General features: G+C 39.2%; 1 protein-coding gene across 2 annotated transcripts in view; it reads left to right on the plus strand.

Moving 5' to 3' along the window:
• The first annotated feature begins 8,138 nt into the window (after positions 1-8,138).
• The window catches only part of LOC139447474 (perlucin-like), a 54,273-nt gene continuing 45,952 nt past the window's right edge, over positions 8,139-16,459 (plus strand). For both annotated transcript variants that reach the window (XM_071228865.1, XM_071228864.1), the window contains exon 1: positions 8,139-8,276. In XM_071228865.1, the coding sequence (XP_071084966.1) occupies positions 8,225-8,276 (52 nt within the window). In that variant the 5' untranslated portion in view covers positions 8,139-8,224. The remainder of the gene's footprint in view (positions 8,277-16,459) is intronic.

Raw genomic sequence — 16,459 nt, forward strand, 5'->3', positions numbered from 1 at the left:
ATATCAAAGTTTCAAATACTGAGTGAAACAAAGACGAGGTCCCTGCATACACTGGAGATGATGTATGCTGCATGTTCAGCCACCATCAATATCTCATTTCGCGATTCCGAGCCTTACGCATAACCATTGTCACCACTTGGTTGAGTGGCTTCCTTCCATCAACGTCGAAGGATTACCCACAACCAATTTCCTCTAATAATAAACTGTTACCTTTGGTATCCCTTGAAATACTCATTATGGTCATTGGGCAAATGTTAACATCACAAACCTTATCGAGATTCTGTGTACATGGTCACACCTGGTGATTGTGAAGATCTCAAATTCTATCAAAGTCAGACAACATGGCTGTTCATATTCATTACCAATCTTCTCTTAGAATTAGTGATACATATTAGAATCCCACACAAAACTTTCTCTTATCAATTCTTACAAAATACAAAACAGAAATTGGGGAGTGGGGAAATGGGACATATCCCTACGTGAAAAAATAAGACACTAGTAGTGGTGACATCACTATCATAATTGTACTATCTAAAGCATAAATTTGGCGTACGAAAAGCGTAATAGTTGCAATCACCTGGAATGACTCATGTTGGCAAAACTTTAAACGAATATGTCCGCAATCCACAAACATGGACTTCATTAATAGAGAACATTTACCAACAAGCGTCAACTCGGTGTTCCCCTAGTAATAAATTCGCACCTAAATTCACTAAATTCACCTAAATTCACTACTGTTCTACTGTCGGCTAGTCACAATGGCTGGACTGGACCCTCGTGGAATGGGCCATGCAATAAAAGTCCAGGAACTGAACACTAATTAAGACGGGCCAACCTTGTGTTTATGGTCTGGTGAACACAGATCAGTGGCTCCTCATTAACTTAAGATTCACATCTCACTGTGTTATTTTATCTCACTATTCATTTGATACATTTGTCAAACTCAACTGAAACCTGGTCCCGTGTTACATGCATGACACACGCGTTCTCAACGCGTGTTAGGGGAATGAACTTCTAGGCAGTAGTGTATATCATTGTTTATTTGACTGTTATTTGAAATATTTTCCATCTGATAAGTTGCTTAGAAATGTAAATGACACAAAAGCAACTTGCGGTGATTGTGTGTTTAGTGAGTAAGTTAAGACTCCTATATATCAGGGATATATGTCCGTTCCTGAGAATTGATGTTCATTTCAGCTGTAAGATGTCCGCTTGGCTTTGTCAACCTCGGTCCATCATGTTACCTGTTTTCTCATAACAAGGGCAACTACGCTGAAGCCAGTTTGAGTTCATCATACTTACTTTAAAATACATTATTTATCCACTCTCTGTTTATCTGACTTTTAAATCAATACATGTAAGTCTGATTCGATCCGCAAATGAGGACATATGTACAAACTATTTCAAAGACATTGGTCCGTGTTAATTATACTCTCAAGTTGAGTAACGTATTGCTTGTTTTATAATTCGGTATGATGTTATTATCAACGTAGGTTGTTGAACACTCTGCCAAAAGTCTCTAAGTAGTGTGAGTATATTGAAGCGACCCCTTGACACATTGGCTTTAAAGTGACTGCAAGTTGTATGAGGGGTTTGTTTTTCCTCAGACAGTATCGTCCAATTTCTGTTTGTTACATGTACCTTCACTTTTGATGTCATCGGTGTGGTGGTTGTTTGCGATCAGGTGTTAGACAATGGCAACTGCTCTGATTTCGAGATAAGTATTACTACGCTCTCAACTAATCTCATTTCACCTTTGGCCTTTGGCCGCCACAGTCCTTCTGTCTGCTCTTCGGGAGTCATTTGGCCGACATCACCAGCAAAAATGAAGATGGCTTGATCAGGAGCTATCTTTTCAGACATGGCAAAGGTAACTGTACCTTTGAACTGACATACAGACTTAAAAATACAGACATGACTGTTGTTGAGGTTAATGCTGTTGGAAGAAAATGATTTTTATATAGGCAGATTTTTATACATGTGTACCGCATTTCCTTCAAAGATATTTCTGTCCAATAAGAATAAGAATGATACCTGAGGCTATCTAATGTCCAGTGTGTTGAGAAGGTCAGCAACCATGCAGAGTCCTTGGATGAAGTCGGATGAAAAGTGAAACAGAAGACAATTTGTTTGCTTCTCAAGACCAGTTACTTTAAACTAGAAACCGTCAGTGTGTGATTTTGCATTAAATTGTAAATATGAAATTTAGATTATGCAATGAATTTAGCGATACTTTCCAACACATTGTCAGCGGATGCCCAGCTTTGGCACAAACACAGTATTTTAAGCGATCAGTTATTACCGTCTTCGCCATGCTTGTGGTTTTGACACAGAGGACCAATCATGGTACGACCCAGAATATGTAGAGGGCATCATGGAAAATGATAAATACATAATTCTTTGGAATAGGCCCGTATACAGACTCAGACATATCCGGGCCAACAAACCTGATGTTGTCCTTTTTGATAAATCAAATGGAATCATTTATATCATTGAATAGACGACGACGATGGCAATGATGTGTCTTTCCGGATAGAGAATAGATCTTAAGCAACCCATGCTTGCCCAACAATGCGACTGTGCTTGTCGTAAGAGGCGACTAACGGGCTCGGGTGACCATGCAGGCATGTCATCGTATCCCAATTGCAAAGATCAATGCTCATGATGTCAATCACTGGATTGTCTGGACCAGACTCGATTATTAACAGACGCCGTCATATAGCTGGAATATTGCTGAGTGCGGCGTTTAACAACAAACTAACAAACAAAACGTATATGAACTTGTGTCTTATCTCGTAAATAGGCTCTAACTTCTACATCGGCGCCACTGACCTGAGATCAGAGGGCATCTGGACCTGGGAGCACCTCCTGAGGAAGGTAGAGGGCTACACAAACTGGCACCCAGGTGAACCCAATAACAGCGCGGGTGAAGAACACTGTATGGAGATGAAAGCAGCCTATCGTTACAATTGGAATGATTATCGTTGCAATGCAGACTTGCGGTTCATTTGTGAACGGTCTGGTCTTTGACTTTCTCATATATCCACAAGGAAAATGCAAAAGGCCCTCTAACAATGGACTTGTGTGTTTAATTTGAGAATATCCACATGCCTCATCCCTAGGTTTGTCATGAATAATTAATGTCCAAACATAGCCACAACTACAAATAAACTGACGTCCAAAAGAAATTTTACCAGAGTTTGAAATCACTCTTGCTCAAAAACAACAAAACATACATGCATGAAGCAAAGTGAGAAGATCAATATATCAGTATAATCAATACTGAAAATGACAATCATACCGCGACCGAGAATGACGTCAGAGCCCCCCCAAAGTTGGGTGTGGTACAAAACTCGACCTTTCAGAATCATGGACAATAGGCAGAGTACATAAACAATCGCTCACGTTCAATAACAAGTCATTAGTAGCGCGTGTGACCACCAAATGCCTCAATACACACAAAACCTCTTCGACGCCCAGAAAAAGTCAGTGGTCTGATGAAGTCACGTGGGATTTGACGCTATTCTTCTTGGAGGGCCAAGATCAGTTCTTGCCGGTTGGCTGGAGAGTGTGGTCGTTGTCGAACACGACGATCCATCATGTCCCAGAGGTGTTCTATGGGGGACATGTCGGGTGAGCGTACAGGCCACTGCAGGGGGTTGACGTTGTTGGCTGCGAGGAAATTAGTGACAATTCTGGCTGTATGGATTCTAGCGTTGTCATGCTGATACATGGTCATGGTACCGGTCATCATGGGGCGTGGGTCACCCTGGGTCTGCCTGTTCTTGGCCTGTCAGCGGTCCGCCCTGTCTGTGTGTAACGTTGCATCAAGTTGGTAACGGCAACATGGGAGCAGCCGAAGGTTCGTGCAATATGGGCGACTGTGAGTCGTGGCATTTCTTTTTTGTTTTTCAATCACATGGATGTCTGACTTGCCGTTGCAATCTTTTTATACCCTTACCCGCACGTGCATTTGCGGTTGTCCGTGGTGCACGTGTTTTTCACTTTTTACACGTGTTATCTCGAAAACATGTAACCGCCCCGAGTAACAATGACACATGGATACAAGGTACATTGTCCTTGTCAAAACACTTGTGTAACCACAGACTTTAAAGTCACTGAAAAGTCATAAAGCTCTGGTTTAATACTGAGTCCACCGCATGCAGCAATGCAGGCCACAACACTTCGCCGCACCAATGACGTCAAACGCATGTTGACGTTACCAGGACTCTGCTGCCATGTCTCCAAGTCCTGAAGGTTTACCGATGGTACTGGTCGCTTGCCTTTGAAGATGATACCACAAGTGTTCGGTTGGATTCATGTCAGAAGAACATGCAGACCGTGGTTGGTTGGTTGGTTGATTTGTTGTTTTACGCCGCACTCAGCAATATTCAAGCTATATCTCGGCGGTCTGTGAAATAATCGAGTCTGGACCAGACAATCCAGTGATTGACATCATGAGCATCGATCCACGCAATTGGGATCGATGACAAGCATCAACCAAGTCAGCGAGCCTGACCACCCGATCCCATAGTCGCCATGGGGAAACACTGACGTTCATGTTGTTGTTGTCCCGTGTCAGTCTTTTGGTATGAGGTCTAGCAATATCTACCGAAAGACTATACCACGTGGCTGGTGTCGCCAAACGTCATCCCGACACCTCTGCGCAGTAGTGCTGCATTGAATGCTAACCAGCCTCCAATGACTGCTCCCCAGACCATGACAACACTACCTCCAAATGGCTGAACACTTCCCGTACTCAGTTCGGTGCTAGGCGTTTAACTTGACATTTGCAATTACCTGCCGATCATAAGCTCCAAAGAGGAAAAATCTACTTTCATCAGAAAACAGGACACGTCCCCAGTCTGCAACGCCGAACACATCTGGCCATTATCAACCTGTTTTGTCTTTCCACGGTGTGGTCGATGTTTCTTCAATCGCCGTGACACGATGTCCGAGTGCCGTCGATGTCGTTCCAGTCGCGAGGATAAAGCAGTTTCGGAAATGATGTCCACGAATTAAAACACACCCGTGAAGTCATTCTATTGTTTCCATTTTTTTCACGAACGACTGCACTAAACATGTTCGATATCATGGGTCTGCCGATCCTAACATACAGCTCCTAAATTTTGTGATACGATGTCATAGATCAAATTGAGAGAGTTAAGACTAAGTATATTAGAAGAATTCTGTATCTGCCTCTGAGTGCTTGTAAAGATGCTGTTCTTGGGGAAAGTGGTCGACCTTTAGTATTTCTCACCTATGTAATAAAATTTGTAAAATATTGGGCTAATCTAGTCACGATGAATAATAGCCGACTACGGAAGCAAACGAATCTAATGCTGTATGGATTGGACTGTGTAAACATATCATATTCCAGTTTGGCTTTGGCTACGCCTGGGTTATGCAAGATGTTGGAAATTTTTATCGTTTTATATATCACTTTATATATAACAACGTGTATTGGATTACAACATCCAACAATGGCATTCATCAATATAATCAAATCCAAAGTTAATGGCATATTCAACCTACAGATCAGTTTTACAGACCGAGGTATATCTCGCTCATGTCACCTCTACTCTATTGAAACAAGCCCTGTAAAGATTGAGATATGGCTGTCATCAGTTCAGGATCAAAATGGGCAGACGCAATGGTATCGATCCAGAATGTCGCTTGTGTTGATATTGTTTTCAATTAAATATTAGTCTGGTGGGAAATGAATATCATTTTGCACTTGTGTGCCCTGCTTTTAATGATTTAAGATATCGATACATTGATCTTAAATACTTTGTAAATCCATCCATGGAATCCTTTGTACGCCTGATGTCTTCTTATTATAAACCTACTATTATACAGTTATCCAAATTCATATTGGATGCAATAAAATTGTATAAGTCGTTTCCTCAGTAACTTGTATTTCGGTAATGTTTATATTCTATGGCCCTGTGGCCTCTAACTTGAAATAAAGATGTTGACATAGAATATACATAACTTGTATGTATATATATATATATATATATATATATATATATATATATATATATATATATATATATATATATATATATATATATATATATGTGGCCTTAAAACACATCCTTGACGGGTGCCAGTGTTACAGGTAAAACACTTATATACACCTTTAGCACAAGCAGATAAATTATTATACATTGATGTGATTTTATCCAAAAATGTAACCTCAATACCAACTTCACACAATAATTGCAGGAGAATATCATGTTTTAGAGTGTCAAATGCCTTTGAAAATGAAGAGGCAGTAAGATACGCCCCTTTTCTTACCAATGTATTTTTGAGCAGATTGTAATAAAAATATATTATCAATAGTTGAGTAATGAGCCCTTACACAACTTGATGTTCGTTAATGATATTATAATTCTCACACCAGTTCTTGTAGACGGCTTTTCAAAATAGGCGTTGATACATTACAGATTGAGTCTATTAGAGAAATGCGTCTAGAGTTGTTAGGGTCATTTTTACAACCAGGCTTGAAGAGATGACTTGGAGGTGGGCTGATGGTCCTGTTCAATGACATGTTTATGTCTGGTAGGATAAATATCCTTCGTGTAAGCTGCTACATCACGACAAAACATATGCAACGCTTCAACGATGTAAGTGTGCAAAAGATTACATAAATCACACAATGACTTGCTAAATAGGCACCCAAACTGTGTGACAAACTTATTTTCATAATCTTTAGACCACACATATTTGGTCCACTGTTCCGAGCCCCGTCAGGCTCCAGAGTCTTTTCCTCATGGGCACCAGTCTTGGAAGTAGCATACGAAGAGGTGTTACCGTTGTTACTGGAGGTATATGTACGGGGGATAGCCAATGAACATTTTAATGGGAAATGACATGACAATAAATGAAATATGAGGGACTATGAGGCTGCCATCATGTACACCACGACGCTCGCGCCACTATGTGTAACACATGTAAAGTTGCCTGATTGATCATCATGCCACCTACAATTGAGAGTACGACAGATTTGTGCTATTTAAATGCCGTATTTATGTGTCAAATTATCCCTTGACATTTTGGACATATCAAACACGTCGCTAGGACAGTCATCTGTGTTATATATGTAGGAATATAGTCAAGAAAACAAATTATGTTTGAGTTCAAATCACCCCCTAAGAAGATGTGTTCATGATTATCATCTAGCCTCACTGTCTGAAAGTAATCTTGAAGTATACCGCCAGAGTCCATATCATCACAAATGAGTAAGTTCTCGGGCTAGATATATGTAAACAGGATGATATCACGATCCATATTCAAACGCGCGACACGTAACAGTAGAGCTAAACTCTCACAGAATCAGATTATATCATATCTGAGACATAGTTTCTTTAGAACGGAGAAGTCATTATCGTGTATGCGTAAACCTTCAATGCTGACATTAGTGTCACACTCGCTCTGTTTTTTCAAGCCTTGGCCGTACGCCCAGCTGTCATTTAGAGTAGCCCCCCTTGCGCGTGGACCCCCCCCCCCCCCCCCCCCGATGTACACACACTATCGTTCTTTTGTTCTTTTCCCGATCAAAAACAAAGGTTTCTCCATCAATGATAAGCATATTTTATATTTTATATTTGATATTATATATCTCACTTTCACATGTGTGTTTTGATCACGCGCTTGCGCAAATCACCGAGAGAGGGAGCGCCTATCCTTGCGCACACGTTGTGTGAAATCCTTTTTGACTCTCGGTTAACCATACGCGTGAGTGACACCTTTGTCACTCATACCTAGCTCTACATCCTGTTGTAAATGACGCTCTCGCTATATGGCTGAAATAATGCCGATTCGACGTTAAATTTTAACTCACCGTGTAAATGACGCTCACACTCTCACAAATATTATTTCGAACAATATCCAGATGTTACAGACACAGGTGATACTGCCATCAAGCTCCATACCAAACTTTGCCGATATTGTTATGATAGTGACTCCAGGCGTTACGTGCAATACAACATTATCAGCTGTGGTTATCGAGACTTCCATCTTCGTCGCCAATACACAGGACGTAAAATATGTTTGCACCAACAGTCACGATTCACCGTCAACGTGTGAAATCAAGGGGGACAGCGGGAGGGGGTTGAAAAATATATACAGTATCATATAAAGTGCGCTGTTACTGATGAGATAGGAGACAGAGACTGGCGCAGCTGAAATATAGTGGTGCAGGTATAGGCAGAAGAAGATGTTCGCCACGCTGTTGTTCGTTTTGATGTTCACTCTGACTGCTGGAAAAGGTAATATGTTTTCTCGTTTATTGTAGAGTAGGATTTCCATTTTTTTTTATTTCAATGCAACGACGCTACTGCCAAGACTTTGATTCCTCATACACATGTTGAGAGCACATGGTACACACATGATATGGAGTAAATATTTCATCTTTACTATTCACAATATATTCAAATTATTTAGAAGGCTTACATCACGTGAGTGGGACGGTATCAACGTACGTCGTAGAATGCATCGATGACAATATGATGTGATGCGCTGAGTTATTTGGATATGATCCACCTACTTTACGGCAATCTCTGAACGCCTTATATACTTTAAAGTTTTTACCGACAATGCTACTGAAGCAATGTCCTGTTTAATACAGAAAGCAAGGAATATAAATTAACCCTCAGATTGTTTACTTAAATGGGCATTTGCGATAGGAACTACCGCAATCTTAGGGGCGGAGCTTATACAAGCGATCTGACAGGTCAATATGACGTCATAACAACACACAAATTTAATTGGTTAAAGCGTAAACGGGTGAGGTCATGTAAACACCCACCCGCGTTTGCCGTTCGACAACAAGGATGTAAGTTTTAATGGTAATAAATATCTATCAAAATGATTCCGAGACTTTTCAACAAACGCGTAGGTCTTTGGTTTCAAAACCTAACTGCCATGTCGTCTTCACATCTTCATAAAATGTCAACGATTTATGTTAATATTCCAGTGCAACACACAAATTTTAGTTCTGAGCTATACTCTTGATGAGAACGAAATACGTTTGTCGTGATGAATAAGAGCACTGTAATTGAACAAAACACCATAATATGTATCACGGCACCAATCGTAACCCGGACGTGTACGGTATATCTGCAGTTAAGGAATAGCATTTTTCACATATGGCAAAGTCAGTACTGTCTGAAAGCTCCTCATGCCGAGGTCACTCGATCCGTGAAACTTGCTTCCCCGTTGATTGGCATGCCAAGTGTCATTTGCATAAGACCATCAATATTTGTTGTTTGTGTTTCTCACCTTAAACCTCAACCTACTAGAGAGCAGGTGGATGAAAGAAAATGTATAACTTATTAAAAAAACATCTTTCAATATTGTTTAAATATATTTTATGACACGTAAAACAAAGTTTAAACACTTGGAACCAGAATGTAGTTTATAGATTAATTTATGATGTAGATCGAGTCGTTAAAAACAAAACAACTGAAGAACGATAAAGAAGACCTGGTTCTTTTATGACTGCAATGGTAGATCTAGTTGTATCGCTTTTATAAGTTTGGTGCACAATTTTACACAGCGGCAGTAACAATTGAGACACGAAATCTTTATACTATTTCACGTCGGAATGGAGATGAGGAACTCAGATAAAACACAGAGAGACTCTTATAATTAGAAACGATGTTCAGATAAATATTTGTTCACAATAATTCTGTCATGTGCGTGAAGATGGACTTCAACATTATTTCCATGAAAATTATTCAGTTTGCTTGCTACACGGAGCATCATCCTCTCTTGTAACTTCTTTGGCATGAACACATATTTGGTCTCGAAGCTCAAAGCAACAATGTTGCTGTTAGATGCATTTTTTTCTCCACCCATGATTAGCATCTGTCATAATGTCAATGACTCAACAATCCTCCAGGTCATTTGATTTAAAAAAATGTAATACACAGAGCCTCATTCATTGCGACAGCACAAGATTCCTTCGAAATACCCACCCATGTGATCAGGGTTATGACCTCGGGATGAATTAATAAATTAATCTGCATTTTTAGGAAAGAAATATTTTTGTGAACTATTATTGAAAACATGCTGTACATGGTATTTTGAGATTGCACTGCGGATTTCTTCTTATCACCTCCTAAAACCTTTTGTTTGACCCTTTCTGACCACGCGATCTCTTAGCAACCACACGCGTGAGCGTATCCGAGTTGGATCGCTGCTTACAACATTCAAGAACTTTGCATGTTCCCTTGTCTTTAATATGAGCAACAAAACATTTTCGTGTGACGCTTAATATGATGGAGAGGTTATCAGGGGAGTCTTTAGTCATTTCAATTATGACATTGATGACTTTATCGAGGAGAAAGTTCCACTTCAAGATGATTCAACTCGAATCAACGAGATGGCGTCTCCCCTTCCCGCCCTTGCAAGTGCAGCTGAGACTTTGGCAAATTCAGTGCTTATGCTTGGGATTAGTGAATCAGTGTCACAGATTCCATTGTGGAACCAGATGGAGGCGAATGTGTCTGTCCATGCCTGACATAGCATTCCCTGTCGCAGTTGGGGAATGGTGAGGCCACCATGTTGCAGAAATTCGTTGATTCAAAAACAGTGCTACAAATCCTTCTGGACTGAGGTAAACAGATGAAGTGTTTGGAGAAAATCCTAGATACTCGGAATTGAAAAACCGGATGTTAAACGTAGCAGCAGATGAAAAAAATGGGAAGTGATGCCAGATTGTATTTTATAGAAACTTGTGCGCGAAATGTATCCAAATCCACTGAAAATAATATACATGGGACACATGTGGATCTAATGATCAAAATCAGTGTTGTGAGTGAAGATTATTTGGAAGAAAGGGAAGTCCAAAATTAAAGTTGTTTTTGGAACATGTGTACAGGAGTGTTCGTTTATCGTAAGTACAATGTTATCCCGACAAGTCTAGGCATAATATAGGTCAAAACATCAAGCATATTTCGCTGTTTATTTATCAGTTGCTTATGTGCGTTGTTTTCTCGATAGAAGTGACAAATTCATATATTATAGTCAAGCTAAGAAATACTGGCGCAACTTCTGCTGCTTCAAATTAGGCCTCTTCCTAAACACTAGTTGAAAAATATATATGTGTAATATTTTAAGTTTTATAAATACAATATGATTATTGTGTGGTATAGATCTAACTGTTGAATACAAGTGACTGAAACTTACCAAATGTCTGTAATTTTCAACTAAAAGAATCTTGTGGCTTATACGGATGTAACTAACGTCATTTTCGTATTTATGTATCGTTACTATTACATTAACCAAAACTATTGTTGTGCTGCTGTTCTGCTATAACTATATACATCATAATACATTTTGACTACAAATGCATCGACTGTGTCACATGTACACATGAAAATGTGCTTTGCTATTTATAGCACAAACCTAAATATGCTCTGCCCTCTGCCCTTTAAAATTAAACTATAGGTTTGTCACTCAATTTGATGCGAAGTTTGACAGTCAGTGATGATCATGTTTATGCACGTTTTTTTCTTAAAAAGCTTCTCTCGACACTGGGTTGTGTTTACATTGTCAGTCAGTGTTCAAAACTGAAACAACGCTACCTTACAGGATATTTATATTCAGGGTGGGGCTTTAACGCTTTCGATATCATGATTGTACTCATTTTACTATATGAATCCGAGGTTTGGGGTTATGAAAAGAAAATATTGAAAAGGTTCACCTAAAATTCATAAAACTCGCTACAGGAACCAGACAGTCAACTCCAAGTTACCTACTTTCTTGAGAACTAAGACGAACTCCTCTTAAAATACAATTCTGCGAGAGCGAACGGACTTTGGACACAGACTCAAAAACCTAAGTGATTCTAAGAAACCTTCTCAGATAATACATATAGAATACTACACTCATTCTCGTTAGATATCATTTTTACGAAACGAGTGGACTATCTATGATATCTGACGGAGCGAAAGCGACCGAACTGAAACCGGTTGCAAAATCTGGTTGCGCATGACTATTGATATATGCCCAGATATCGGCATTGTTGATATTTCCTTGCATACACATTAACAGCATGCTCTTGCTGATGTGTTTGCAAACATAACAGCACCAACGCTCATGATCCTTTTTGAAGAAATTTTTCAACGTATGGTAATTCAAGCCAATTGTTGTTAATACGCCTAGAAGAACATTTTAAAAGTCACATTTGCGCCGCGCTTTGAATATCAGACCAACGGTCGGTCACTCGCACTGACGGGGTCCCGGCTGGTCACCACCGGAATAAGAAAAGACAACAGTGATCTGCTCGCAGCGTTTTACGCAAGAGATAGGGAATGTTAACAGGCCCCTGGAGCAGAAAAGTGATATTACTGAAACACCGGACCCATATACAAACTGACGTCCAAAAGAAACTTTACCAACTGAAAATATAAATTTCAGACAAAGTATACATTTTTTTTCGATGAAGTCTATCTAAAACACATAACCTTAATACAACAATAGTGTATGCAGAAAATGTTTATCGTCTGTTACATGTTTGCGAGATAACACGGTAAAAAGTGAAAAACACGTTCACCACGGACAACTTCAAATGCACGTGCGGGTAAGGGTATAAAACGATTGCAACGGCAAGTCAGACATCCACAGTGATACAGTGATGGGTGTGGTACAGATGGGAGCCACCCACGCCCATATCGCACGAACCTTCGGTTGCTCCCGTGTTGCCGTTACCAACTTGATGCAACGTTACAGACAGACAGGGCGGACCGCTGACAGGCCAAGATCAGGCAGATCCAGGGTGACCACGCCCCATGATGACCGGTACTTGCGTACCTTGCACCTCCGAAATCGCTTCCTGACAGAGACGTCATTGGCGACAAATGCCTTAGGTCACAGAGTGGACAGGCACGCTACCATTGACTTGTTATTGAACGTGAGCGATTGTTTATGTACTCTGCCTATTGTCCATGATTCTGAAAGCTCGAGTTTTGTACCACACCCAACTTTGGGGGGCTCTGACGTCATTCTCAGTAGCGGTATGATTGTCATTTTCAGTGTTGATTATGTTGATATATTGATCTTATCAATACACTTTACTTCATGCATGTATGTTTTGTTCTTTTTGAGCAAGAGTGATTTCAAACTCTGGTAAAGTTTCTTTTGGACGTCAGTTTATGAATAGACAAGGTACGTCACTTCCCATCTTGGCCGAAGTTGAAATCGGCTGTGTCGTTTAAAAGTCGTAGTATAGGTAATGATGGTTCTGGCGCAAAACCACTGGAGCCAGATTTATATACCTATACCGCTACTACAGGAGGAATTTTATATGTATAAACGCCGATGTGATTTAACGATCGTCATGATATTAAATTAAATTGGCTCTAGCTCACCACCACCTGGAGCCAATCAATGATACCACAGTAGGATTTTTTAGTACAAAAACGATGGTGAGAATAAACTAAATTGTAATGAAAATATCCTCTATTATTTTTACTCATACGCATACCAATATTTTTAACAAAGTGATATTCAACATTTTTACTAAGTTGTTCCTTAAGTTTACTTGGAGGCCAGACTATATACTCTTGGTAATTGGAAAGAAACAATTGATGACCGTATTTGGTTGGTTTGCCATCATTGATATATCTGATCCAATAATAGTAAGCAATTTATTTTTAATCTCGTTTTGGCACGGAATAATTGACGCCCTTGTTGTCTCCCCTGTTCTATGAACTATTTTTCTCATCTTCACTTATACAACTGGTCTTACGAGAATTTGATTGAATCTCCTGCTTCATTGTGTTGTATTTGGTGAGTTCTGACAACACTAAATGAAACTCCTCCTCGGATACAATCAGCCAGTGCTGTTGAAATATGATCCTCAATGCTGTTCAACTTTGCTTCGGCGAGTATCCGAATATTATTATGTTTTAATGCTTTCTTTTGCAACTTAGGAGAAATAAATTTTATCGCTATTCCAGTCCTGAAACTCTGGCGGCTATTTCCATACCAAGTACGATAGGCGCCGTGATTGTAGTTAATAATAAACCAACACCAGCTACACCGAGTCCCCTGCCAGCTGATACAAGTGCAGTGGTAACTCCGTCGAGAGCATTCACAGCTCTGCGCTACCTTGTATATAATCCAAGTCTCAATTCCCTCTCCTTCTCTATTCGATGTTTTATGTCGCTTATTTGATGTAATCAAAATCCATCAACAGCATCCATTTTTTCAGATGCTTCATCGAGCGCCGGATATAAACCCACAGTGTGTATATTATTATATCATATAATAGTCTATAATTGGTCATGCTTCAATGTTTTGAGAGTATACATCAACCTTATTAAATGTATATTATACGGCATAAATATCATAAATAAGAGAAATGCTATCACCTTTAATAATTTGGACACCCTCAAGGGTTGCAACGGGTGATGCTCCTACATAAATAATACTACAACGTCGACGCTCGTGTTGTTTCAGCTATTTAATTGATAGACCTGGTAATATTTCGAAGGCATCTACCGGTACATCTCCAAACAAGACTTCAATAATAAGCGTGGAAGGATTATGTATTGCACTCAAGTTATCTTTGATATCATTGAATTCAGTAACCAAATTTAAACTAACGTTTTTAAATGCCAGACTATTAATTATCTTAGTTAATTGATGTCCCTTACCCATCATCACATATGGTGGGGTAATGACGATTATTATCATCGTTGCGAGTAAGATTATATGAAGTGTTTTTATTGAGTCCACTAACGTCGACATCGCTTAAATCTCCTAGATTACCTGTGAATGCCACTTCTTTCCGCTTGTATACATTATCTGGTAAGTGTTAAGCGTAGAACTTACCATCAATATCGGGTTACTGAATCCTTCTGTGTCTCCGAGATCGGAAAGCGCAATTGTATTACATTGTCTGAGTGTTCCAGGGTCTGATGAATCAACCATTATTTATAATATGGAGTGTTACACTCAAGTATCCTATATGTACAGGTTGATGTTTTACATCTAATACAGAAATTTTGAGGTCTGAAATAATACCACACTTTAATTTTTTATATTGTAATGATGAGAAAGATTGCGTTCTACCACTGTTATATTTTTCATCTTTGACTGGAATAGCTCTCAGCAGAGTTGAAGGACTTTAGAGTTGAATATTATCCGTCGTACTGATCTGATCAAGATGGATGCATAACTCTTTATAGGGAACTAAATCGGGTAATTTAACTCCATGCCGTGTTTTGTTGGGTGGTATTATTATTGCTACTCTTTCTCCTCCGCTTACGAATCCAAGTGTATCTGATAAGCTGCAATCAAGAAATATTTGCTTTTCTCCAGCGCTTAAAATCAGCATCCCATTCGACTCATTTTGTGTGAGACTAATTCCATCAGGCTTACAAATTTCATCATTGAAGGAGCAAACGCTGTAATTCCCATCAGGTATAATAATGGGTTTTTCTAAACCATTGATATCAATTAGTATTAACTTATTATTTTCTCTCGCATCATTTATATTGGTCCACCGCGGGTAATACGTTACATCGCATAGAGCGACATCAAGTTGACCAGCCGAGTTATCAATAGTATGAAGCAGTTGAATAGACTGATCATTTGTTATTCCTGGGAGTGTAACATACATATTAAATATACAAAGATACTATATCATAACTTAAATATGAAAATCAACTTACAATACTAATCAGTCGATTTTAGTAGGTGCCTCTGGTGCTAAGTTTTTTGTTAAATTCCATGATATCTTTGAAAAAGACAGGGTCAGGGTAACAAGCGATAAAATGATGTACGATTGGTTCCACAATCCAATGCAATTTTGGCAGGACCAGTTAAACTTTGTCATATGATGTGCCACAACAGCATGTGGAATATCTCTTCATGCCTCCGCATTTGAACTAAATAAGTCTGTGTTGTCATTTCACGTGTACTATCAGATCAGACGTATACGTAAAGAAATTAGTGCTTCATTAACGCAGGAACGAGCATAGAATTCCACAAATAATCCATACAATAGGTTCGCGTATGAGCGTATTTGTCAGGGAATTTAATATTTCTATGAGTAAAGATTGGCATATTAAAGGACTTAACCATGGTCTATGTGTTCCGTACAGTGGACAAAAAACTGTTAAAGAAGAAAGTAATGATTAAGTTAAAGAAAATCATCAACCATTCAATCCATCTAAGTTGTTACAGAAAAACAATCTTTTTGTAAGAATGCATAATCTTTATCATGGCTGGGAACTTTCGAGTAACGATTGGAGAGGAGATCTTATGAGTTTTAAGGGTGGTTTAGCTTATAGTGTTACACAATTTCGGCAACTAAACTATACCGAAAAAGCTTGGAATGAGTTTCTTAATGATAAAACAGAAAATAATTTTACTCTCCCAGGAGTTGTAAGTGTTAATGAATCAATAAGAACTTATGTATGGGCAATTCTTGGTGCAC

Source organism: Haliotis cracherodii, unplaced genomic scaffold (genome assembly GCF_022045235.1).
Source record: "Haliotis cracherodii isolate W230 unplaced genomic scaffold, xgHalCrac1.p SCAF_7, whole genome shotgun sequence".
Classification (NCBI taxonomy): Eukaryota; Metazoa; Mollusca; class Gastropoda; order Lepetellida; family Haliotidae; genus Haliotis; species Haliotis cracherodii.